Raw genomic sequence first — 25,172 nt, forward strand, 5'->3', positions numbered from 1 at the left:
TAATAAGCTTTTAATAATGAAGTGAAAATCAATCCTGGTTGATTATAAATTCAATAAAAGTATTAATAGAGCCTAATGAATTATTTTCACTGTAAGTCAATGCACCAGAAAATTATTTTGTATATTATTAAAGGAATTATAAAATTTTTTTTAAAGAATTTCTTCTTTCAGACAAACTTAGGGCTATAATTATTATTATTACTATTTGCAGAAACACGAAGTTCTAGAACGATTTCACCCTTCGGATTATTTAAGTACATGACTTTAGGAGTTCTTTGCCATGGTGACACATCAGAGTAGATTATTTTTCGCTTCGGAGCTGTTACTTCTGACATTTTGTAATAAACTGGGTAATCCATCTCATGTGTCATGTCAACAATAGGTCGTTCAGGTGAAAAATAAACCTTAAGAAACGAAAAGTGATCATCAAAAACACATGCTTTATCATTTCAAAAAAATTATACATCATTATTTTTATTATTAATAAGAGTATGTTACCTTTTTGAAAGGATAAATATACTCTTTCTCGTCAAATTCACTAGGATCTCCAGCAAAAAAGGTCATATCCAAATCCTTGGAGGCTTGTTCCTCATGTTTATTTGAGTAATAATCTCTAGACGGATCCACGTAAACAATTCGTGCGTTAACAATTGTCAGTATCACCAAAATACCATAAATATTTGAATAAAACATTTTCGTTCGTTTCTCTTGTTTGAGTATAAAATATGACTGAAGTCCGTGAGTTTGCAATATGATGTTAAAAGGCATACTCTTAAGTCTCAGAAGATGGTTTTTAATCTTCCAACTAAGGAGATTTATTGCCAGATGAAAGTAATTAAACATTTGTTGTAAATAATTTTTTTATGATAATGAATTTGTCCACTGGAGTATCATTGACAAAGCAACGAATACTAGTCTAGTCGTGGAACATGATTGAAATAATAACACTGGAACAAGAGTACTTTATATGGCAATTTGGCTACGAGATAGAGGGTTTTACAGAATGGAAGGGCAATTATACTACTTTTCAGGATGCATTTTATTTTTTTTGTGCAATGTCCACGATTACTTGCCATGCCAGAGTAATTTTTATTCAATATTTTCTCCGTGTACTACGATGAATAGTTTTTGAGATATTTAATTTTCAATCAGAAGTATATCTTTAATTTGTATGAGATATCATTTGTCGGATTAATTATAAGGGTAAGGTAAGAGACCTCACCAATAGTACTTGATCACTTGCGTATTTTGAATATCTGTACATATCCTATATACGTCCTGTATATAGGACGTCTTCAATAAAATATATTGAATTTTCTTTGCTTATTCACGTATTTAATACGATACTGAGCACTCACAGCGCCCCTGTACTCTGCTCGTTGAAGACAAAATAGTACATTTCACACCTAGGGAGGAAAAGTAGACTAGCTTAAACCACGTATAAAATTACAACCCGAGCCGAAGGCGAGGGTAGTAAACACATGGTTTAAGCTAGTCTAATTGTCTTCTCTAGGGCTGAATATGATTTTTCGTCACACCCGCGCGGAAAGTTCACTTTTTCATCAGCGAGGGGTTGAACTTTCCACATAGGTATGACGAAAAATCATATTCAGCCTTAAGGGGGACAATTAGACTAGCTTAAGCCACGTGGTTTGAGCTAGTCTACTTTTCCTCTCTACGTGTGAAATGTATTATTTTTGAAAACAAGAAAAAATCGCTATTTTGAAATTATTTTAATCATAATAATAGTTGCAATGATTTGTTGATAATAGAAATTCTTACAAAATATTTTCTCATTAATCTTGTCGATAAAACGAGGGGACCGCGAAAGTATGAAATTACCATCTTGTCAAAAAATTTTTATTTTTATTCTAAAATTAAAAAATAATAAATTTGGTAATTATTTCGCAGTGGAATCCAGTTCAGTTACAATAAAATTATTATTTATTGATTTTTTTCAATTGACCACCATTTTTCAATCTATCATTTTATATCTTTTATATGCAGTTTTATATCTACAACATTTCTATATTTAATTATAAAAGAAGAGAATCATTTAAAAACATTACCCCTGGATTATCAATATGTACTGATCTCCTCACTTGAAATAAGAAACCGTAGCTCGACTAAAATTGTTTTTCTGTTTTTACATAATACACTTTTCAACCAAAAATTCATTTTATAATAAAGAAAAGTGATGACAATTGTTTGAAGAATAAAAAAAAGTACCCACAATCAACAGTACATATTTTTATTTATTCCTAGCGATTATTTCTATTGACTGGGATACATTGCAGCAGTCGTTGAATAATTCATGAAATTTGTCGTCGGAAATCGAATAGCTCGTCGTCACTGACACTATGACGACAGAAGCACAAGCATAAATCTAAATAATTTTAGCCTGTGAATTTTTTCATTGTTCCAATGCTCTAATATTCGTTGAATATGCATGTACATAGTTGGATATATATGTGGATTATTAATTCACACTATTTATTTTACTCTCCGTATAGCTTTCTTCAATTTTATGCTGAAGAAAGTTATTATCAACTATTTTACATTAATTAAAATTACTACAATATTCATTTTTAAAAATATTGCCGAATTTAATCAACATACTGTTTTAGTTAATTCACCATCATAGTACTCCATTTTTATATTTAACTTCCCAGTGGGAAGTTATAGTAATGGGTCCGATTTTGCGAATCCCGATTTTTGACATATCTCCACGTTTTAAGGTCCCCAGAGTCGAATGCGATCGTTTTCCAGTGGACGTCTGTGTGTCTGTATGTACGTATGTGCGTTCGGAATTATTTTTCGCCTCGATTATCTCGAGAACAAAGAATGATATCGATGTGGGACCAATTGCATTCGACGCGTAATTATGCAACTTAGAACTGATTAGATTTTCAGCAAAATCGGTCCAGCCATTTTTGTTGCAGAACCAAAAAACTAGCAAAAATGGAAAATGACCTGAATTACTCAATTTATAAATTATACCATTTTTTAGACAAAATTTCAAAATCTTTTAAAAAATATGAATATTAAATGATTAGAATACTTGTATGAAAATATGATGACAATATTTCATCGAAAAAAAAATTTTAAAAAACAAAATCAGCAATGAAAGAATTTTGAACTCGTGTCAGGATTGAAAAAACAGCATTAAAGACGCTATAATAGTCAATAATAATTGTCAATAATATGGAATTGTGTTCATAATAATTGAAAATTGTTACTAACAAGTGATTATTGATCATAGTAATATTCAAATAATAAGTTTTAAATTGTTATAAACAATAAAAATAGGGACCCTTCCTATATATATGAGTACTTTTAACGCATAATTTTTTCTTTTACTAAAAAAATATTACCAACCGTCTCAGATAAATGAAAACATACTTTTTTCGTGTATAACAACGAAATTTGTTGTAAATAATGAAAAAAAGGATCTATAAGGTATATTCGAATTCTTCTAACGCACAATTTTTTCTTTTACTGAAATGAAGTAACTAACGATATCAAATGAATAAAAACACACTCATTTCGTTTATAACAATTCCATTTGTTATAAAGAATGGAAACGGGTTCTATTCGAATTGTTTTTTCATTTTTTCCACTGGGAAGTTGGTCGTATAGACCTTTCGGGTCGCACCCAGACCCCTGCAGAGCACTGATATTTAATATTTTTTTTAAAAGATGATGGCTTATTTTTAAGCTTTATTAAATAATAATAATAACAATATTTAGACTGTAGAGAAAGAAAAAATTTAATAAGCTATTAAATCTTCATTTCAATATACAAAATTTATGATAGGTCATTATTCATAAGAAAAATATCGATAAATCTCAGTAGAATTAATGAGGAATGAGGAAGATGTTAGATGACACTGGAGCTTCATCTTTTCTTCTCTTTTATTGTCGTCATCCAAGATGCTTGGCAGTTTGCACAAGCTGTAAAATATAGCCGACAACTTTTCTCATACTTAAGAGTTTTCTAGAAGAGTGGGGAGAGAGAAGCAACCAAGATATGCTTGAGTATACAGAGGGTAGTAAGGACCACAAGGGTAGTCTAATATAAACGTCAGGGGAGGCATGAAGAGCCCATTCAAATCACCGAGAAACTTTTTTTTCTACAGTTATAACACTTTATACTCACCTTTTATTTCATTTTTTATGTCCTCAGATATAAAATTTCATACATTTTCTAGTTTTGTTCTTTGTTTCAGATCTTCATTGTTCATAATCTGGATCATCATAAATAATTGCAATAAGTAATTCATTAAAACATGGATTTTCTTCATCATTATAAAAAAATAATAAGTCAAAGTTCAATATTTAAATTAGAACGTAAGTCTGAGTGCACTTTGTGCCCACATGACAAACTTCCTATTCTCATTTATCGTTTATTATCACAAGTTTTTTTTTGTGATAATTTTATGCAAATTTCAAATGTGAAAATTTTTTAATTTGAAACACTTAAAGTGTTTTAAAATGACGTCACCCATTTGATTAATATTTGTAGACACTTTGAAAACACTTCCAAGTGCATTAAAAGTGATTATATTTTATACATTTATTGAAATTGAATAAGTTAATATTAAATATTATTCCTAAAAAATTAAACAACCTAAGAATTCCTAAGTTGTCTAATTTTTCCCTTTTTCCATTCTTCGACAGTCGGTTTCGTTCTGATTAATATAATGGCTGTACTAAACGTATCTAATGTGATAAGTATTTGAATAATATGTACGAAAAAATTACAAATCGTATTAAAAATGTAATCTTGTGAAAAATATTATAATTTATCATATTCGCCAAATCATTTTTTTGTATATTACTTGAAGGGAATATCTAAATTTACTTAAGAAATCAAATTATTATAAGTATTATTATCTGTTAGAGATATATTATAATGAACATATTTACACACACTCTAACGTGCAGCTTAATTCCTCGTTCTATTTGAAATATGTTAACAGTTTTCAGTTTGACGAGAACATCCTTGCCCGAAGGACCATATTTTGTGTAAATTAATAAAGTTTCCAAATGATTTCAAATTGACTGCTTTAGATCTATTCTGAAGTAATGCTATCCTCAAGATTATTTCTGGAGTAATGAAAAAAAGTTTTGGGATGAATTGTTTCGAAACTGATTCAGTAGCACTTAACACGTGAATGTTTTACTTTTCCAAAGATTTAATAATTACTTTTAGTATTTTGAAGATAGTTTTGATACATGAGTTTTCGTACTTCAAGTGACTGCCAAATTCAAATGTAAGGTAATTTGGAGAGGGATGAAGCTCATCAATACTTTATATCAGTGTATGAGTGATTAGGTCGTCCTTAGAATAACTCAACAGTTTTGTAATAAATCTGTTTGAAAGATAAAGTCGATTTGTAAACAAGAAAGCTTTTGGTCAGTTATTATTCTATTAAGTAACTGTAATTTCCATTTTTCTGTTAATCAATACATTCTACTTGTTAATGTTACGTGCGTATTCTAAAGTTTATTTAACACCTTATTCAACTATTCCTTTCCACATTAACTGTAACAGATAGATCACTAAAGTTGTGTTTTTTTTTATATTTTATGTATTTGTCGTTATCAAATACTCTTGTTTTACTGATCATTTAATTTTTAGCAATTAATCATAAAATGATCGATATTCTTAATCGCTTATTTATTGGTGCATTGACTCTAGTCGGATAAATTAAACTTACCGTAATTGAATAATTTTTTATAAAAATTAACAGTGTATTTTTGTACTCAAACGTAAAAATTGTTGTATTTACGTGTTGATTAAATGAGCCACAAGTATTGACCAATGTAACTTTAATTATTTTTAACCCTTAAGTTAAAAAAAAATAGTAAAAACAATCAAAGTTATATTTTATGTACGAATAAAAGTCCACTCAAGTTAATTGTAATCACAGACAGAATTTTTCAACATACAGCAGTTTGCGCTAACGACGCTTCGATATTTGAAAATAACAAATTTATTCGTGCGACCCACCAACACCCTTATTTTTTTTCGGACACTTGAAAAATATCAGTGTTCTGCAATGGTCAGAGCGCGACCCGAAAGGTCCACACGACTAAAGTCAATATCATTTTTTGTTCTCAAGATAATCGAGACAAAAAAAAAATTCCGAATGCACGTACGAACACATACATACGTATACGTACATACACACACAGACGTACACTGGAAAACTGTCATGTTCGACTCTAGGAACCTTGAAACGTAGAGATATGTCAAAATTCGGGATTTGCCAAATCGGACCCATTACAATAACTTCCCACTGATCACTTTTCTATAGCATCTTAGAATGGATTTTAATCACAAACGGAACTGTAAACTTATTGTACCGTAGAATTTGGCTTCACTTTATTTTTTGAAAATTTTTCCGCTGCACATAAGGTATATTAAGCAGAAAAAAATTATGTTCAGGTAGATAAATAAATTACTTACATTCAAAGAATCAATATGGAGTCAATTAAACTAGTAAAGTATTTGAGTAAAAGTATTCAAAATACCATTTGCTATTTGTAAACGTTGCATGTAAAATTGACTTTAATAAATTATATAATTTCTAATGGATAATTGTTAAATAAAACACTTAGACTTTTTTTTTAATTATTTTATCTTTATTGAACTTTAATACTGCACAAACACGTTCGTACCTAGTTCAGTATCTTCACTGACAACGACTTTAAAATATGATACAACTCTGATTCTATGGTTATTAACAATTATCAATAATCAATTAATTAAATAATTGCCAATAATAAGTGATAATTATCACAAAACGCGACAAAAAGTAATTTATTAAAAAGTTCACTAAAAACGCAATGAAGCTTCACTTGATGACTTTAAAAGTGATTCTTTTACTACGAAACGGACGTTAAATAGTTTCCCACAACTGTTTCTGGTTAATTACAATGTTCAAAATACATTCCTAAATGCCTTAAATAATTGTATACTCAACAATTAATTATTTGATTTCAATAATTGGCATTAAAAAATTATTCTCATACATTGTAACACTGTTTGCTGATATATAATTTTTAGAAATTCAAATTGGCAGCGAAAAAAATTACAATAAACCCGTGAGACAAAATTTTTTCTTATCACAGGAATCTCTAACTACGAGTATTTGGTGAGTTACGATCAGACAAATATTCTCATCTCTTTTTAGGAATTTTTTTTTAACAATCAATCATGAAGTTGACGATCAATTTATTTTATAATGATTCTTTTAACTAAATCATAAATAGAATAACTTACATGATTATCATGTTCATAATAAATATATTGGCAGATTATTTTAGCATGAATTACTGATGATTAAATGATAACAATTGATCATTAAATTCATGAAAAGAATTTGCTGGAAAATTCCCGAGAAATAGGTCTCTCCTACTTAGACTGAGCAAGAACTTTTTTACAAATTTCATTAGTGTATTCACTGCATTTTGCTAAACCACCAAGATCTCCAGTGAGATATTTAGCTTCTTTAATAGTATCATAAGCTGAATGTTCAATGATTCGTGCATGATCATTCAATCCCATGTATTTAAGCATCATAACAGCAGAAAGAAGCAAAGCTGTTGGATTTGCTTTGTCTTGTCCAGCAATGTCTGGAGCTGTACCGTGAACTGATTCGAATAATGCACCATTTAGACCAATATTTCCACTAGGAGTCAAACCCAGTCCTCCTACTAAACCAGCACACATATCAGACAAAATATCTCCGTACAAATTCGGCATCACCAACACATCGTATTGACTAGGATCCTGGACCATGTTTAGGCATACTGTGTCCAAATATCGCTCCTCAAATTTGATATTGGGGAATTTTTTAGCAGCCTCACGACAGCACCGGAGAAAAAGACCGTCTGACATACGCATTATGTTTGCTTTGTGAACGGCAGTGACCTAAAAATGAAGGTAAGTTTTAATTTTATCAATACATTTTCGAAAACATTGACTTGAAATATATGAATAACTTTAACAGAAGACAGACCGGCCTATTTCTAACCCAACACTGTACCAGTCTAAATTAGCCGTGGTGGCCATGGCATCACCCAATGTTTAGCCATAGATTAGCCAGTCTTGTTTCTTGTTAAAGAAGTAGTAATTCTATTTATGAATTTACATGGACCTATGAAGTTAATCAGTAATCAACATATATGAATAATTGACTAATCCCTTATTAGTTAAAAAATTCAAATTATTATTCGATGATCGGCACGCATTTTGTGTGAGCAATATAAGATACATTGAAAAAATTTATAATCGTAAGAACAATACTGTACCCCTTAGATTAAATAACTGTAACCCTTAAGATCCATATTATTGCTACTGTAGCAATACTTCATTTGTTCGTACGGTTACGGTAGTTGTGACAGCTATCTAGATAGTTCTAATAGCTATTTAAATAATTAGAGTAAGCATAAAGATTGCTGTAACAGCAATCTACTTCAGCTATACTTTGGATTACTTCTACACCAATATCTTTGATTTCTCAAAAAAAAATATTGATTAATAATTTCGAATTATCTCTTAGATAATTGTAATACTTAGATCAGGATAAGAGATATAGTTATTATATTGGCAATGCAGCAATTAATGTCAATGTCACAATTATCGCCAGTAAATCTACTCTGACTCAGTAAATTTTATTTTGTTATTAAAAAATATTATTTTGTGTACATGCTTATCACGAATAATGCTCTTATAGTTTTTATAATCACATAAGTATCTAAAAAATTAAGAAATAGAATCAAATTGTTTCTATATAAATAAAAAAATTACTGCCTAGTTTACTGAATGATAATTGGGACAGTGATCTTAACTTACTGGCCATGTTACATTTTTTATTTAATACCTTTTTCCTATTATTATCAGTAGCATACTGAAAAGCAAATTCAGCGACTCTGCGGGAAGCTTCTTCAGTAATCAACTTAATCGACTGTACAACACCATCAACAATTTCATGTTCAATACCCGAGTACTCTCCCTCAGTATTTTCACGAATTGTTACCACATCTACGTTATCATAAAGCGTTTTATATCCTTCTAATGATCTACAAGGTCTGACATTAGCGTAGAGATTGAATTCCCTGGAAAAAATAGAATTCTAAACTGTATTATCTTGCGTGACACCAACTTCAATTGATTATATAACATCGAGAATAATCATTGTGTAGATGGTGTACTTTATAGAAAGATAAAAAAATTGTTTTAAAAAACTCCAATTTAAGTAAAAAAGACTGACTACGTTTATATTTCATTGCAAGTCATCATTAATGTTAATTGATACCTCAATTTGTTAAAGTACATAATGACTGTAAATTTATTTATAAGAAGTTAATTTGATCATATCACTTGAATGTAGATTTATTTAAATTAATTTGAGAAAAAAAAAAATAATATAGAAGGATCACCACGTGGAGATACGTTAGATTAATTCTTCCCTGTCATACAATAGCAGATGAAAATTTTCTTCCAACTGCTCCCATTTAGATGGTTCTTCTATCTATTATTTTTTTTCTTTAATTTTAGGATTGAGAAAAGTTAGTCCAATTTCCTTCAACAACTAGACGCGAATACGAAATAAAAATAGATTAACAAGATAATTGTTAATCTGAACATGATAATAATTAACACAAAAACATCAGTTTGAATAAAGTATAATAAATGTAGTCAATTAAAATGATCAGGCTGTCATCATATTTATAAAAATAAAAATGATTACTCGTATCAATGAACCATTTTAGACTGAAAAGGATACTTCTTTAGTTTTCATTTACTAATAAAAGAAGATTTGTTGGCATTAGAATATACTGAAATGCAAATTAGATTGTTTCATTAATATTGAACGTATGCTAAAGTATTATGTAAGTGATAAATTAACATTTTCGAAAGAATAATGAGATAAAGACCCTCACTTTCTCAATGCCAAGTTGAGAGATCGATGACCTTTACCAATAGGAGTCATCAATGGTCCTTTTAGGCCTATTTTATTCCTATTCACTGAGTCAATGGCAGCTTGAGGAATTCCAAATTTACCATCTGGACCTTTAACTGGTGTTACGTCTACAGATTCCCATTCAATTGGTACCTGTTATGTCAAACAAATGAATTATTAACACACATCAATGGCATCAATGCCCTGATAATTATTATGAAATCATGTTTGCAGACTTTTTACAGTAAAACTGATAAAATGAGTATTAAGATAATGTTAAAATTGGATCAATAAGAGTACATTGAAAGATTATAATTGTTTTTTCAAATAAGTTATAATAATTTTTAGTAAAAACAGCAATTCTTGACAATTATGTAAGCATCAAACATTTTCAGGGATAAAATGTGCTTGATGATTGAGATAAAATGTAATGATGATTTGTTCTTATGTTTGGAGAATAAATTTTAAGTGATAATTTGATAGGAACGAGGTAAGGAGAGCATAAAAGATAAAAATAATTTACCTTGGCAGCATCAAAAATTTTTTGAACGGCTGCTGAAATTTCAGGTCCAATTCCATCTCCAGGAATTAAAGTACACTTTCTTAAACCACCACTGTATAATCTGACTCCCGTTAATTTAGGGGTAATCTAAAGGATAATAATAATTAATATTTAAATCGATTCAAATTAAAACATTTTTATCACGTTTTCATTCAAAAGATGGAAGAAAAATCTAACCTTCGAAAGATAAGGAATGATGTCAGTTGAGAGGATTTTTATGATTGTTGTATGATAGTTTGTGTAAAAATAAAAAACTTACTGTCTTGCGAATCCATTGGGCTGCCATTTCCCGAGGAGTGCTGATTAAATAGTTGAAAGATATTAAGATAAAATTACGTATGTCAAGAAAGATGTAACCCACGTTCACAATTGGTCAATTCTTTTGCCTCAGTTGCTAGTCGGATGCTATAGGACGGGCTGAGTGTAATGTACTAACTATAGCTATAGTTTAAATTGAAAGCGTAGGATGTATGTTCTTTAATGAATTCAAAACTTTTTAAAATTATTCAAGGAAGGCTCAAATATTTATCATACCCACTCTCGTCGCACTCATTTTTTATATATAGAATAGGTAATTTTGTAAATTTTTTCGAATAAAAAAAATGTCAATTGTTATTTGCCTGCGAGTAATGTTTATGTCAAATATAAAAATTCAATTAATTGTTTGTCAAACAATCAAGAGTAATAATGAATTAGCAGCAAGCCGTGTGGATCATTTGAAAATTTTCTTTCAATTATTTTAATTAAAATTTTTATTATGATTTAAAATGGTGAATTTTGCAAAAATAAACATAAAATATTACAATCGGGTCGTGTAATAACATTTTTACAAGAAAAAATTGTAATATGTACTAATTAAATAATTACTTATTGTTATTTTTGTACTCGAAGCGACAAGCTACTATTTATTGCAGTAAAATTTACAATTCGTTTCTCTCCGTGTAAAGGTGAGGGAGACACTTTTTAAAGAAGGATGGAAGGTAAGATCATCAATACAATATAATTTTCATTTTCGTTAGTGCTCATACATATATTCGATATTGTTCTTATCACACTAATGTTATTCACAAACTTAATCGTATACGGAGAGAATATTTTCAGATACGCGTAAAACAATGAAAATATATTCATAAAACCATTTTTTAAATAATTTTTTAACTTTTTGATAAAAAAATTAAAATAAAAAATCCAGAAATTTCAAAAAAAGTACCCCGGAAAGCTCTCCCAGTCAAAAAAAGGACATGTCCTGGGAAACCCAGACGAATTATGACATACGCTTTTTAAACAAATAATTCATAACTCTATAAAAATGCACATTAAAAATGGCAATTTCTATCAACGTTTTTTCTCCGGATTCTGCTAATTGAGTTTCGGTAAAATGCATATTTGCGTATAATTTGGAATCCGAAAAAAATAATCGAAAGATAAAAGAAGAATACAACGACAAGCTGGTCTAATTATCATGTCTGGCTTGCCATTAATTTACCATCGATTCTTACGGACGAATATTTAAATTATTATCATATTAATATTATTTGCTAACATGTATTTTACACTCATAATTACTGGCATTGATCGATTTGCGGTCGTTTTCAACAGATTTCAATTCCACAATTCATTCGACGCGTTTAGGAATTATTCTTTATTTATAACGTCATCTCCTGCTTTTTAATTATACTAATTTTTTTGGTATATAAGAATCTTTTTTACCACCATTTCTCTCTACTTATCTCTGTTCTGAGAGCCGGAGCAAACAACAGATTTTCACAAAATTAGAATTTTCACTATCGATATAAATCTCTAATATCAGTGTTTTTCCTTCATGACCCTACTTGAAATTACGACACAATTTTCTTGAAAAAAAATTGTAGATGGCGATGTGTCTAATGTTATTGTTCCGATGGACTTGGTGTGTGTTAGAGCAAAAAAAATTCTGCCGTTTGTAATTGTTGCAATTTTATTTGTATAAAAATGCATACTTTTAAACATATTACTTTATAATGTGAAAGAGTTAACAATTCTCAAAATATTTTTTGAACAAAATTATAAATAAAGTGAGTGATTAATTATAAGTACAAAATTATCAAGCTATCAAAATTATCATTAATTGTACAATATGTATGTCTTTTTATTTGACTTTACATGCAGTAATGTTTAGTATGATATGACAACTATGTTTTCATGTGAAACTGATCAATCATACTATAGGGAATCAGATTGAAATTTTTATCTTACTTTCTGTTAATATAAATAAAGCTGATAATCATGGAAAATCTAACGGTACGTATTGAAAGAATTGCTGGTTTTATTAAGTCATGATCTCTTGCATATTTAACTGCATTATTGTCTAATAATATAACAACTTATATTGGCTATTCTCCCAAATATTTTTGCAAGTTTTTGGAGCGATTTCAAAAATAATAATTGAAAATTCTTCTCATTTACATGAATTTTAATAAGAAAAATTATTTTATCGATTTATTGTTTTTTCTTTTAGGGAATAATTAGAGCAGTATATTGTGGATTTATTGATAGCCTGAAAGGGGCAATAGTACTTTTTTATATGGATAAACAAATAAACGAAAAAGTACTTAAAACTTCTCCAGCTAAAACTGATCATCATAGAAAAGATTCAGCAACAAATTACAGTTCTAGATTATCAAAAGATAACGGGTATTTTTTTTTTATTAATGTATTATTAAAATATTTTTTTACCTGAACATAATTATTAGTTACATAATTTTTCTAGAGAATCTAAAATATTAAAAAGAACCGTTCAATGTTGTGCATTAAATGGCGGTGTATTTTGGGCAAGCATATTAATATTTGAATGTGGACTGCTACCATTTTTAAAATATTTACTTACTATCATTTTTGGTCATTCACCAGGAATGGGAATGACGGTTTGGTCATGGACTAAACCTTTTCTCTCCTGGACCTTTGGAACTGTTTGGGTTTTACCACTTTTTCTGCTGAGCAGAATTGTCAACAGCTTATGGTTTCAGGTAAATGTTGATCCATCAGCCACTAGTGTTCTGGATAGTCTATTTATTGATTTTATGTAATCTAAACTTTTTAGTACTTCGTGATAGCATGAACAGTACTCTGAATACTGAAAATATCACTTAAAACGCCAATTTTTACTTAACTTAACTATGAAAAATACCGAAAAAAGTTTTAGATGAGAGTTGAAGATCTTTTAATTTTACATTAAAAAAGTCCTCAGACTTTATTCCCTATTTCTTATGTGAAAGATAATCAATTTTAATCATGTTTATGTGTAAACAATGTATTCATGCTGAAAAAATTTTATTTATTAGAAATCCCAAACTCATTACAATTGTTTATTCTTAGGATATTGCCAACAGTGCGTATCGTCACAGACAAGGCAGACCATTATTGCTTTCAAGTGTAAGCAAACTAGTGGCTGATACATTATTCAGTATCTTAGTCCAAGCGCTTTTCCTTGGCCAAGGAATGCTTGTTTCACGAGTGCCGCTACCTCCAATTGGAGAACTTCTTGCGCTTGTCCACATGTGCCTTCTTTATGCTCTCTATGCTTTTGAATACAAATGGTGTAACATGGGCTGGGAGCTTCATCGACGACTTACTTTTATTGAAGGCAATTGGCCGTATTTCGTGGGCTTTGGATTGCCACTAGCTGTGCTTACTCAATTACCGAATTCTTATGTTATCAGGTAAATGGAACTATTTATAGATATTTAATTTTAAACGATGATATTAGAGAGAATAAGACTTATTAAAAATTAAGTGTAAAGATTAATTAATGAATTGTTTACAATAATTAACATTTGACCTTTCTTACAGTGGCTGTGTTTTTTCTATTCTGTTTCCGTTGTTTATCGTGAGTGGAAACGAAGCTCAGCCTGTTACTGGTGTCTGGTATGTTTTTTGATTATATCAAAAAATACTTAATAATTATTTTTAGTAATTATAAAAATAATTTTATTTTAATTTCAGTGACTGCCCATTAAAGCTTTTTTCGCCAGTAATTGCCATAGCCAATACCCTTTTCAACAAAACTATTGGACCAGCTCAGAGACGATGACATCCTAGTCGTTTGTCTTAAGTAAATAATAATTAAATTGGATTATGAAATGATGAATTTTATCCACATGAGGAAGCTTTTTTATTCAAAAAGTACTTTTAAGAGAGAATGGATGTGTAAATAATTATTAAGGAAATATGTGTAAAAATAGGGGTCTTCTGATTTAGAAATAATGTAAAATGTAAATATAAATATACAAAATACTTGATAATTTAATGAAATCTGTTAAGCATTTATGTGTCGAATGCCACAAAGTCAACTTTATAATTCATTTTTTAAAATAATATGCAGTAAAATAAACAATTGATGTTGAATAATAATATTTTTTTAAACATTATCTTTGAGGAAACTAGAGACATACACTTATGATATAGATCCAAGTTTATGTACATAAATCAATTTTAATTGCCAATACAGAAGTCTCCATAATTTGGTTTTCCATAAAATAAATAGTTGAAGTAACAATCAATTATTCGGCTGTCTTCGACAATGAAAATGGGGTGTTCTGTAAAATGGTCATTTTCTCAATTCAGAGTCCTAAGCTATTTACATTGTGGTGATTTCACTGTACCTTGAAAAAGAATTTCTAAAAAAAATGTGAAACAGAATTATACTGATTTTAATTACTAGTATAAATATCTAAAAATGTTATAAAATTTTTTTTGGAAGCATAAACTTCTTGAACTTAATTCCTAATTTTTGGCGTTTAACACAAGAATGCTCAACCGAGTCAAAATATCATGATTTTTACATATTTACACTACATAAATTAATTTACAAAAAAATTTAATTGAAATAATTACTTTTTTTATAAATGATTGTTTTATTTTATACGCGAAAGTCTCATTTAAAATTTTACAATTATCGTTGTGTAATAAATTTTTTTATTTTATTAAAATTTAACGAAACTGATATTTTAATTGATCTATTTTTCAAAATATCTCAATGTAATTTTCTTAGAATCTTCACAAACACACTCACATCAACATTTTTACCTTTCATAATATTCCACATTAAATAAATAAAAATAGTGGTATCATGAAACAAAATATTCGTTTATAAAAATATATACAATAAGGTATTTAATTTATATTAATTTAAATATTATGCTAGATCTTGAACAGCACAGAGCTCATGTTCCATAGGTTCTTCTTTGATTCCATATCCTGAATTTAACACAAATGCACGATGTAAAGCTGTAAAATTAATGCTTGGATCATTTTCCTCTTCTGGTATGGAGTTGAATCCATTTTCATTTATCGAATTTTTACTGACCTTTAAGAGAGACAATGAATTAACTTTAATTAAAATATTTAATAAATAGCAATGTGGTTGTCTTATTAAAACAAAAATGTGTAAAATTTATTTTATAAAAATTCATTATTTTTAAACCTGTCTTGATTGCTTTGAAATTAACATTTTGCAGTCTAGTTAAAATGTACAGAAAATATTTTTGAGATTCTTAAAAATACATAAAAATATTAATAAAAGTGCTTTCACTCTGGGTAAAGAGTAATATATCAGTAAAACTGCCTTAACTTTTTTTTTTATGATTTCCTCAAAAACTTTGAAAGATAAGGAAAAGTTTCAAGTAAAACTTTTAAAGGCGACAATTTGACACAAAGAAGGTTAAGATCTTTAGACTTTATCTTTTATCTCTCATAGATAAGCTGCAAAACGATAATGAAGATTGCATAATAAAACAATTTATTTTACTATTTGCAATATTTTGACTGATAACATTTGAAGAATAAAAGTTCTCAAACACTTCTTTAAAGCCTTTAAAATAAAAAAGTAAGAAAAATTTAAGAGATCTTGTTACAAAACTTTTTCTCTGACATTTTACAAAAAAAAAATATTCTAGAGAATAAAATTAATTAAGATTAACTTTACAACATACAATGTCATTTTAGAGCTTAACTAGTAGAACTAGAAATCAAAGAGTAATAATCTCTTTTATGTAGAATTATAGTGATTACAAATTATTTTGAGAATCGAAACAATTTCGTTTTCAATCTTAATTTGATTAGACTACTTTGAAAGCTTCCCAGTGAGAAAAACACAAGGAGACCCAAAGCTGCCCAAACAATGTTTTTATTTAAGCTAGAGACTATATAAATCAATACACAAACTAACTTTGCTCTTGAGCTGAGTAAGTTTGCGTCGTAACTAAAGTTTTTTTAAAAGCACATGTATTTAGATAAATATCAATATTCTTCCTCAGTGGAAAGCTTTGTTCATGAGTTGGTTATGTTAGAACAGTAATCTATTACTCACTTCGAATTTCTGAGGTTTATACAAAACAAGTTTTCGTGTTCCTGGTGAACTTTGGATCAGATTTTGTATTGTCGGATGCGAAAGACCAAAAAAGCAAGCGCCCTTTGGCATAATGTTTCCAAGAATTGGCGAAATTGCAGTTAATAATCGTGAATGACATTCGTCTGGATTGGAACCGACTAGTGGTTGATCTAAGTCAGTGTCTGAGACAATTTCAAACCTGAAAAATAATTTATTTTCATTTTAAAATAAATGAATAAATTATCCAAGGTATTTTTTAATGACTTTTCAGACAGTTAAAAACGAAACTGTTGTGCTTAGGATATCTAGTAAACAACTTCATACTATTTGAGTATTAATTGAATATCATAATTAAAATCCACTATTGTTTCATTACATATTATTTTACCTCGGTTTTGATCCTCCATCCAGTATTTTACAGGTATAAAGACTTTGTGAATGAACATCTTTAAGACTAGCATATAATCTTGTGCTGCAAAAGCCCACTGGATAGATAACATCTTCAGCATGATAATGAATACGATCCGATACTACTTCTCCAAGTGAATAAACAGTGAGATCACCAAGAGAAATTGGGAACAATGGTCTACCGTGTATGTCTAGCGGAATTAATTGTACTACTCTTCTAGTTGCTTTATTAGATCTTTTTGCCTTGGTTTTAGGGTCTGAAAAAATTAAAGTGTTGTTAGATTTAGAAAAAAGAAAAGCTGATGTAGTTATTGATAACAATTGAAAGAAGTCTTACTGATTTCTCCACTTAGATTTAAAGTATCTAGTGAATTGCGCTTTTTTGTACTTCTTTTAGGTGTAGACACATCAGAATTAATGTGAAAGTTATTTACATGATTTATTTGAATTCTATTTGATAATGATGAAGAGTCTTGTGGTTCTCCTTGAAGTTGGAGTAATTTCCTTAATAAAAATAATCTCTCTTCTTTTGCTATTACTAAAGTTTCTTGTGTTTGAGCTACTTGATCACACAAAGCTGCATTTTCCTGATATACAAAGTTAAAATTAATTATTATTTATTGTAAATATTTTTGTTTCTTATTACTTAACCAACTTACAAACACAGTATCTTTAACTAATTTCTTCAATTTTTTATATTTTTTCTTGTAAATTGTGTTCTCATCTACTTCTTCATTTTTGTTATAATTACCACAATAGTTCATATACAAATGAGCCATTTTTTAAGATTAATTGAAATTATTTTAATATTCTTATCACTAGTTTCATTTTTTCAATAACACCATTCGTTAACTGTTTTGACATTTTATTTTAGGTTAACATTGCTGTTATTGTTTTTTCTATTCAATCATTGCACTATTTGTACTAGATTGTTGAATTGAAAAATGGTTCTTTTAAACTAATTCTGTTGAACACTAGTATTCCAACAATTATTGAATGATTATCGAATAAACAAAATAATTTTATAAGAGTTTTATATTTATTTCGTTTTATAGAAAACAAGAGACGGGCCTATTTCTTGTGCGTGAATTATGAATCACTGCCATCTTTTAGTCTACGACAAAGAGAAGACTTTTCTCTGCCTATGTCCTCCAAATAATTATCGACTGAGGGTTTTTTTTTTTTTTAAAAAAAGTTTCATATCTACATTTTTTTTTAAATTCCATGACTAAATTCTTAGGCTGAGCCAGAGAAGAGAGACCAGTATAGAAGTCCAATGCTGTGTTAAAAATCCGGACGAAGTTTCGGTCAACATGTCGGGGGAGCGTGACATCCGTCCCCAATAAGATGTCAGTCAAAGGCATTTTTACAATCTTTTAAATTTAAATTTTTAAATGTATAATCTTACTGATTGTCAATCAAATTCTATGATACCCAGATTTTTCATCTAATGATCATTTTAAAAATAAGCTTTATTCTTTTAATCTTTTAAAATTGGTTTTTTTTATTTTCAATCATTTAATATTCAATCAAATTATAAAAATTCTTCTTTTTTTAATGTTTATCATTTCGTTGAACAGTCAACTTAAGAAATTAGGACTGGTAAGTTATCTTGCGTCGGTATAGTAGAAAAAAAAATTCAACTAGTGTCACTGTTTTCTGATAGATGACAGTAATTGCACTGTTTTCAATCAAAAATTCAAAATGCTTATAGAAAGAAAAGTCTTCTTTCTGGCTCATGTAATGTCATGCAATTCCTACTACATAAATAAGGATGTTTAGACTTATAATCTAATGATAATAATGAATGATAATTTAAAATAGCCATGTAACTTCAATGAAGATTATACGTGAAGTTACAAGAAAGAAACCAAGTCATCCAGTTATTATAGCAGAAAATCCTGAACTGATAAAAAAGTTATCAGTAATAAAGAAGGAGCATTTTTTTATATAATCGAACAAAAATATCATCTATATTAGATAAATTTAACAAAGAATGTATAAATGGAAAATATCCTGCATTATGAAGCATAGATAACATTGGTTTGGATACATTAAATTTAGAAGTAATTTATAAATTGTACAAGAAAGCTTGTTAAAAAATGATATTGATGAAGTATTCATCATTATTCTTATCATTAACGTAGGAAGAGTGGTAATTCATTTATAATTTTATTTTTGGATATCCAATGATTGTATCAAACTCAATAGAGTTCAAACTTCATCACGGATTATGTCTACAAGTAATATATTCATTTCTGTCTCACTGTAGTAAAAAAATTCAGTATTTATTATCGTTGATAACGTATTTCAATGGTAAGATAGAATAAGATATAACTCATATATACAATTTTTCATAAAAAATAATATCATTCAACAGGAAGGGTGTACTCATTTACTACCAACATTGATGGCCACAATTTATTTACTCAAAGCTGACTAGTGATTTATATTAAAATTTATTAATAAATTTATATTCATATTATATTTATATTCAAATTCAGGTAAATTGAGCTATTCATTACAAACTGATTTATTTTTATAAAAACTTAAGTAATAAAACTTTTTTTTTTCGTTGCACAAAAATTGTTTATGTTTATTAAAGAAGAGAATAATACTGACAGACATTATTTTTGAAGTTTTTCAACTTTTTAATAATTCAGTTTTCAAATTTTTTTCACTTGAATTACGTTAACATTAAGATAAAAATGTTATTATCATTAGATTATAAGTCTAAACATCCTTATTTATGTAGTAGGAATTGCATGACATTACATGAGCCAGAAAGAAGACTTTTCTTTCTATAAGCATTTTGAATTTTTGATTGAAAACAGTGCAATTACTGTCATCTATCAGAAAACAGTGACACTAGTTGAATTTTTTTTTCTACTATACCGACGCAAGATAACTTACCAGTCCTAATTTCTTAAGTTGACTGTTCAACGAAATGATAAACATTAAAAAAAGAAGAATTTTTATAATTTGATTGAATATTAAATGATTGAAAATAAAAAAAACCAATTTTAAAAGATTAAAAGAATAAAGCTTATTTTTAAAATGATCATTAGATGAAAAATCTGGGTATCATAGAATTTGATTGACAATCAGTAAGATTATACATTTAAAAATTTAAATTTAAAAGATTGTAAAAATGCCTTTGACTGACATCTTATTGGGGACGGATGTCACGCTCCCTAAACACAAATGAAGTCGATAAAAAGGAAATCATACTTTTATTCAGGGCCCTGATCTTTTGCATTAACATTCCTACGACCCTTACGCACATTTTCGCGTTGGTTTCATTCTCCCCGTCCAAAATAGTGATTTAAACCTTCTATTGATTCGACTAATATATGTATATGTTGTATATACGCACACAGGTATCTTTTTGCACCCAATGGATTCATATTAGACTCTGAAGACCTCAAAACGTAAAGATATGTCTAAATTGTTAATTTTTAGAATCGGATGCATTACAGTAACTTCTAAATGGAAAATTAATGAATACATAACGTTTAAAAAGAATTGTGGCTTGGTTGATAGTCTGAAATTTATTTCACAGATGACAACATTTGTTTAATATAAAATCATCTTTAACACAAGTCCTCGGTAGTATAGTGGTAAGTATCCCCGCCTGTCACGCGGGAGACCGGGGTTCGATTCCCCGCCGGGGAGGATTTTTTTTTTATTTTTTTAAATAGTAACATAGAAGTTTAACCATCCAAAGCTAGTATTTAATAAAAAAAATTCTTATTTTCATCGAATGTTTTATTGTTAAAAATATTTTTTTAATAAAAACAATAACTGAAGATGCATCAAGAGATGTGAGTAAATATTCGAGTTCAATTTTCAGTCTAATTACGATCGAAATTTCTTGTACAATAAACCAAAAACTATCGTAGTTTTTAGATATTATTATAATAATACTTTTTATAGTGATGATTATAAATATAAAAAAAAAGTCTGGACTAACTTTATGCTCACAAAACGAATATAAAATCCAATTGTATGAAAATTTTATCTATTTAGGTTTTATATATTTATTGAGATTTGTAATTTTATCATATTATCATTTTTTCCTGAATAGTTTAATAAAACTCAAATTGTTATAAACAGCATGTGCCTGTAATGAGTTATATAAAGTCATTAATGACAATATTGTAAATTTTATTAGCAGTGTTCGAATCTATCAGTAAACAGCACCGTATAAGGATTTATAACACTTTTATACATTTCATTTTTAAAGCTTGAATTTGAAATATACAATAAATCCAATAACACTTTATTAATTTTCATCAAAAAAATATATCGTTTGTGATATATTTTATGGAATAATTGAACTTTATGATCTTTTCAAACTACATGTTATTTGTACCGGAAGTATATGAAATTGGAAGCAAATTACAAAATTTGCTATGTTTCATTCATTTTTATGGAAAAGAATATACTTCTATAAAATTTGAACGTTTTTTTATTTGTTTATGCAAAAAATATGTTACTAGGTTTATTTGTCAAAAATTAGATAAAAACTTGGAAAAAATGGAACAATGAATGGTCCGACATGCTGAATGCGATGTTGACAGTAGTCATGTGGAAACTTTTATTTATAATACATAATTAACGACAATCTACATATACCTTTACATTTAATAAATGTGTTTTCAAATGTCTTAAAACGTAACAATGTGGCAAGATTACGAATTTCACAAATCAACCTCATTACAATAACTTCCTAATGGAAAATTAACAAGGGATTGTTCTAGAGAAATAAAAAAAAACTCTATCAAAAATTTTTTATTTTTTCTAGATAAATATATTTATTGCTTATTTATAAAATGTACATTTGTAATTGAATTAGTGATAGTTGTATATGTTGATATGTCCTGAAAGAATAATTTATTTATGTCGATAACTTAAAGCTAAATTAATAGAAATATTAATTCATTGTTCTCTTAAAAAACAATGACATTAAAATTATCATCTAATTTTCTAGTAGCCAAATCAACGTAAGACTGACGACAGACCCACGTATATTGGCCTAAGTTTGTCATTTACGTATGTATCTGCCGTTTATCTGAATCAGACAAACCTAAAATTGTTGTCAGAAAATTTAACATCACAAACGAATGACAATTCAACTCAAAAAGAAAACAAACATACGTAAGTCTGACGAAAACTCTGACGTCAGGGGTGGTTACTAGAGACGTTGACTTACCTTTGTTATTATTTATATGGAATAAATGTAAAATTATATATTAGTTGGTATGGACGAAGTAATTAAATAAACTTCATTTACAAGACATGATTTTTTTTAATGATTAGTTACTCAGTTACCATCAATAATATTCATTTTGAAGTTTTTGTTCATAAAAAAAATTTTGTTCTTAAATACTTATAACTTAAATCTTTAGCAATAGTGTTGATGAAAATATTTAGAAATTTTATCAAGCCTTTCTATAACATTGTTGATTAATCTAAGTGTTTTCTATTTGATTCAAGCAGATCTAATATCTTATTTCATATGATTTGGTCGATCTAATCTAGTCTGATGTTATACTTCTCAATGTTAAACTAGATATAAATAGATCACAAAATATCTAAATTCATCAAGTCGAAAAAGATCTGATTCAAGTATTAAATGAATGGAAGTATTATTATCAGAACCAATTTTATGTAATCACTTTTACCTAACTATTCACTGATTTCTATCGTTCTGTATACTCTACTAGTATCCTGAGCATCGTCTACTGTAATCACTTTGCCCATACCATTTCTACGTTGATAGCTGGCTTTCACACATCTGGCAAAAATCTTCTATGGTGATCATGTATAAAATTTTCAACTCTACAGTAGTACTATAAGTTACTATAAGTATCTACTCTTGCATTTACATATGGATCTCACGACAGAATGTTATTACAAAATTTATTTTTCAATCTTGCAGTAGATTTAATGCAAAAACTTTCATCAAAAAAACCAGTAAAAATATGGAAAGTATCGACTCCTTCCATATATTCCAACAAAAACTACTGGCCGAAGTCATGATGCCTTTCATATTTCTGTTGAAGATCTGCTAATTTTACTATTGACTTCTTTATCAAATCTACAATAAGGTTTTAAGTTAGATTCTGCTGTGATATTCTGTCGCACGATCCGTACATAAAAACGGAAGCAGATGCCACTGGTGCTGTTGATGATATCTGCAGTTTTTGCATAAAATAATCGAAAGATTTCGTAATTCATTAGAATAACTTGGTCTTGCAAATGAACCGAACTATTAGGATAAAAGCCGTATTGTTTTTTGTTTGATACTTAATGTGCTTAAATCTACTCTGAATATTCTCAATTAAGCGATAAACTTTCGCAAGATTTTAGTTGAATTTTACTAAAATCATCATCACAGCTAATGCTACTAGAAATATTGATTACCAATGTTGGTATCAAGGTTCAACAACAAATATTATTTAATTTACACCATAAAAATAAATTAATACCCTTTCAATACCAAGTTTATCATTTTGTTGATGAATTCATGAAATTTTCAACTTGAAACAATCTCAGAATTTACATCCTGAATAAAAACTCTAACAACAAAACAACTTCCCATAGTTAGAAAATTACTGATCCAATTTTGCCATCACCAATAAACCCAGAAATAAACAATGGAAAAAACGGCACTAAATATTGAAACCAACTGCGATTGTCAAATTATTGTTAAAGACAATACGGTAAATGTTTGCCACTGCATTTAAAAAATAAACAGACTATTGAATGTATCATGTGTTATGCGAGATAAGAAATGAAACTCTCCAGATTTTAGGTATCAAATTATGTCGCAAAATTTATTTTTTTTTCACCATTCCTAAATTTAATAGACTATTTTGACAAAACTTAACAAACTCATTAAGAATGAACAGTTGATTTATAAGTGAAGAAAACCAACTTACCATTAATGATGATACGAAGAGTAGTTGTCTCAGGAAATTTTATTATTTATTATTACATTTATGTATTATATCTTTTTTTTCTTAAAAAATTATCAATTAATATTGTTTATTAAAATTGTTGTGTATCAATTGATTCAAAAAAATTGATTTTTTTGCGCAAATTAACATTAATATTAAATAATAATCAAAAAATTTGATTATTTTATTTTTACCTTGTAAACAATTCTTGTTCTGTGATGAAATCGATTTAAATAAGATATCTAGATTGATTCTAATTTTAAAAATAATCGCATCTTAGTAGATGCAATGAAATTAAAATAAATCTCTAACAAGATATTGAATTAAATCAAATCAGATCCAATAGGACATTATAAAATAATTGACACTATGATGGAACAATTTTAACTGACACCACAATTGAGAAAACGATATAAGTAAAATATCAAGTTTATTTAAATAAAGAAGAATGTGATTGATTATTAAATAAATTTTAATGATTTATTGATTTATCAAATCATTGTCAATTGTTCAAAATATTAATCAACTATTCCAATATTCTACATCTTACTCTATCCTATTTTTGACACCAATATTGAATAATATAAATACAGTTGATTAACTCTAATCTCAGTCACAAACGAAACATAAACAAACTAATCAAACCTAAATGAAGTTATTAATAGCAAGTCAATCGACTGTAAAACATATATATGTTGAACATTTGAATCTGTACACTCAACTGTCAACTGTATTAGTTTATATTTGAACGTTTGATTAATTTATTTGGAAGTTCATGATTGAGACTGAATCTAGCTAGACATCATATTTTGATCTTTTAAGGGGCCTCGAACGAAAAAATATAGATATATAAAAGTATATGGACCTTTGCGTACTAGTTTTAGGCAAATAAA

At 28.2% G+C, this 25,172-nt stretch overlaps 4 protein-coding genes and 1 non-coding gene across 6 annotated transcripts; 2 read left to right on the plus strand and 3 right to left on the minus strand.

The window, feature by feature from the left end:
* Window positions 1–102: 102 nt before the first annotated feature.
* On the minus strand, window positions 103–756 carry LOC118073064 (uncharacterized). The gene is made up of 2 exons (XM_035093358.1): window positions 499–756; window positions 103–404 (listed from the first exon to the last, which is right to left on the minus strand). The coding sequence occupies exons 1-2, from the start codon at window positions 691–693 to the stop codon at window positions 168–170; spliced, it is 432 nt and encodes a 143-aa protein (XP_034949249.1). The 5' UTR covers window positions 694–756; the 3' UTR covers window positions 103–167.
* Window positions 757–6,629: 5,873 nt separating this feature from the next.
* Idh3a (isocitrate dehydrogenase [NAD] subunit alpha, mitochondrial) lies at window positions 6,630–10,963 on the minus strand. Its single transcript, XM_035093370.1, has 5 exons — window positions 10,799–10,963; window positions 10,501–10,626; window positions 9,958–10,130; window positions 8,895–9,129; window positions 6,630–7,942 (listed from the first exon to the last, which is right to left on the minus strand). Exons 1-5 carry the CDS (start codon window positions 10,823–10,825, stop codon window positions 7,424–7,426), a joined length of 1,080 nt encoding a protein of 359 aa, XP_034949261.1. The 5' UTR covers window positions 10,826–10,963; the 3' UTR covers window positions 6,630–7,423.
* Window positions 10,964–12,257: 1,294 nt separating this feature from the next.
* On the plus strand, window positions 12,258–14,724 carry tank (EI24 domain-containing protein tank). 2 transcript variants are annotated; one of them, XM_035093373.1, is made up of 7 exons: window positions 12,258–12,593; window positions 12,688–12,819; window positions 13,037–13,212; window positions 13,289–13,544; window positions 13,894–14,237; window positions 14,368–14,442; window positions 14,521–14,724. In XM_035093373.1, exons 2-7 carry the CDS (start codon window positions 12,805–12,807, stop codon window positions 14,606–14,608), a joined length of 954 nt encoding a protein of 317 aa, XP_034949264.1. In that variant the 5' UTR covers window positions 12,258–12,593; window positions 12,688–12,804; the 3' UTR covers window positions 14,609–14,724. The 2 variants fall into 2 exon arrangements, with proteins under 2 accessions (XP_034949264.1, XP_034949263.1); XM_035093372.1 differs by having other exon boundaries at window positions 12,258–12,819.
* A 920-nt stretch (window positions 14,725–15,644) lies between these two features.
* LOC118073075 (transforming growth factor beta regulator 1) lies at window positions 15,645–18,383 on the minus strand. The gene is made up of 5 exons (XM_035093371.1): window positions 17,974–18,383; window positions 17,652–17,901; window positions 17,295–17,571; window positions 16,886–17,105; window positions 15,645–15,883 (listed from the first exon to the last, which is right to left on the minus strand). The coding sequence occupies exons 1-5, from the start codon at window positions 18,091–18,093 to the stop codon at window positions 15,713–15,715; spliced, it is 1,038 nt and encodes a 345-aa protein (XP_034949262.1). The 5' UTR covers window positions 18,094–18,383; the 3' UTR covers window positions 15,645–15,712.
* A 2,534-nt stretch (window positions 18,384–20,917) lies between these two features.
* TRNAD-GUC (transfer RNA aspartic acid (anticodon GUC)) lies at window positions 20,918–20,989 on the plus strand. The gene has a single exon. It is a non-coding gene; the product is annotated as a tRNA-Asp (tRNA).
* Window positions 20,990–25,172: the final 4,183 nt, after the last annotated feature.

This window comes from Chelonus insularis, unplaced genomic scaffold (genome assembly GCF_013357705.1).
Source record: "Chelonus insularis isolate UGA/USDA-ARS -01 unplaced genomic scaffold, ASM1335770v1 contig_95_pilon, whole genome shotgun sequence".
NCBI lineage: Eukaryota > Metazoa > Arthropoda > Insecta > Hymenoptera > Braconidae > Chelonus > Chelonus insularis.

What these genes read in the sequence shown, in the direction of transcription:
- LOC118073064 (XM_035093358.1), bottom strand. Translation starts at nt 693, where the DNA reads ATGTTTTATTCAAATATTTATGGTATTTTGGTGATACTGACAATTGTT. An exon ending in ATATTTATCCTTTCAAAAAG is followed by an intron (nt 405 to 498) that starts GTAACATACTCT and finishes TCGTTTCTTAAG; the next exon opens with GTTTATTTTTCACCTGAACG.
- Idh3a (XM_035093370.1), bottom strand. Translation starts at nt 10,825, where the DNA reads ATGGCAGCCCAATGGATTCGCAAGACA. An exon ending in AAATTTTTGATGCTGCCAAG is followed by an intron (nt 10,131 to 10,500) that starts GTAAATTATTTT and finishes TTGACATAACAG; the next exon opens with GTACCAATTGAATGGGAATC. An exon ending in CTCAACTTGGCATTGAGAAA is followed by an intron (nt 9,130 to 9,957) that starts GTGAGGGTCTTT and finishes TATTTTTTCCAG; the next exon opens with GGAATTCAATCTCTACGCTA.
- tank (XM_035093372.1), top strand. An exon ending in AGATTATCAAAAGATAACGG is followed by an intron (nt 13,213 to 13,288) that starts GTATTTTTTTTT and finishes TAATTTTTCTAG; the next exon opens with AGAATCTAAAATATTAAAAA. An exon ending in CAGCCTGTTACTGGTGTCTG is followed by an intron (nt 14,443 to 14,520) that starts GTATGTTTTTTG and finishes TTTTAATTTCAG; the next exon opens with TGACTGCCCATTAAAGCTTT.
- LOC118073075 (XM_035093371.1), bottom strand. Translation starts at nt 18,093, where the DNA reads ATGGCTCATTTGTATATGAACTATTGTGGTAATTATAACAAAAATGAA. An exon ending in TAGTTAAAGATACTGTGTTT is followed by an intron (nt 17,902 to 17,973) that starts GTAAGTTGGTTA and finishes TTTGTATATCAG; the next exon opens with GAAAATGCAGCTTTGTGTGA. An exon ending in AAATCTAAGTGGAGAAATCA is followed by an intron (nt 17,572 to 17,651) that starts GTAAGACTTCTT and finishes TAATTTTTTCAG; the next exon opens with ACCCTAAAACCAAGGCAAAA.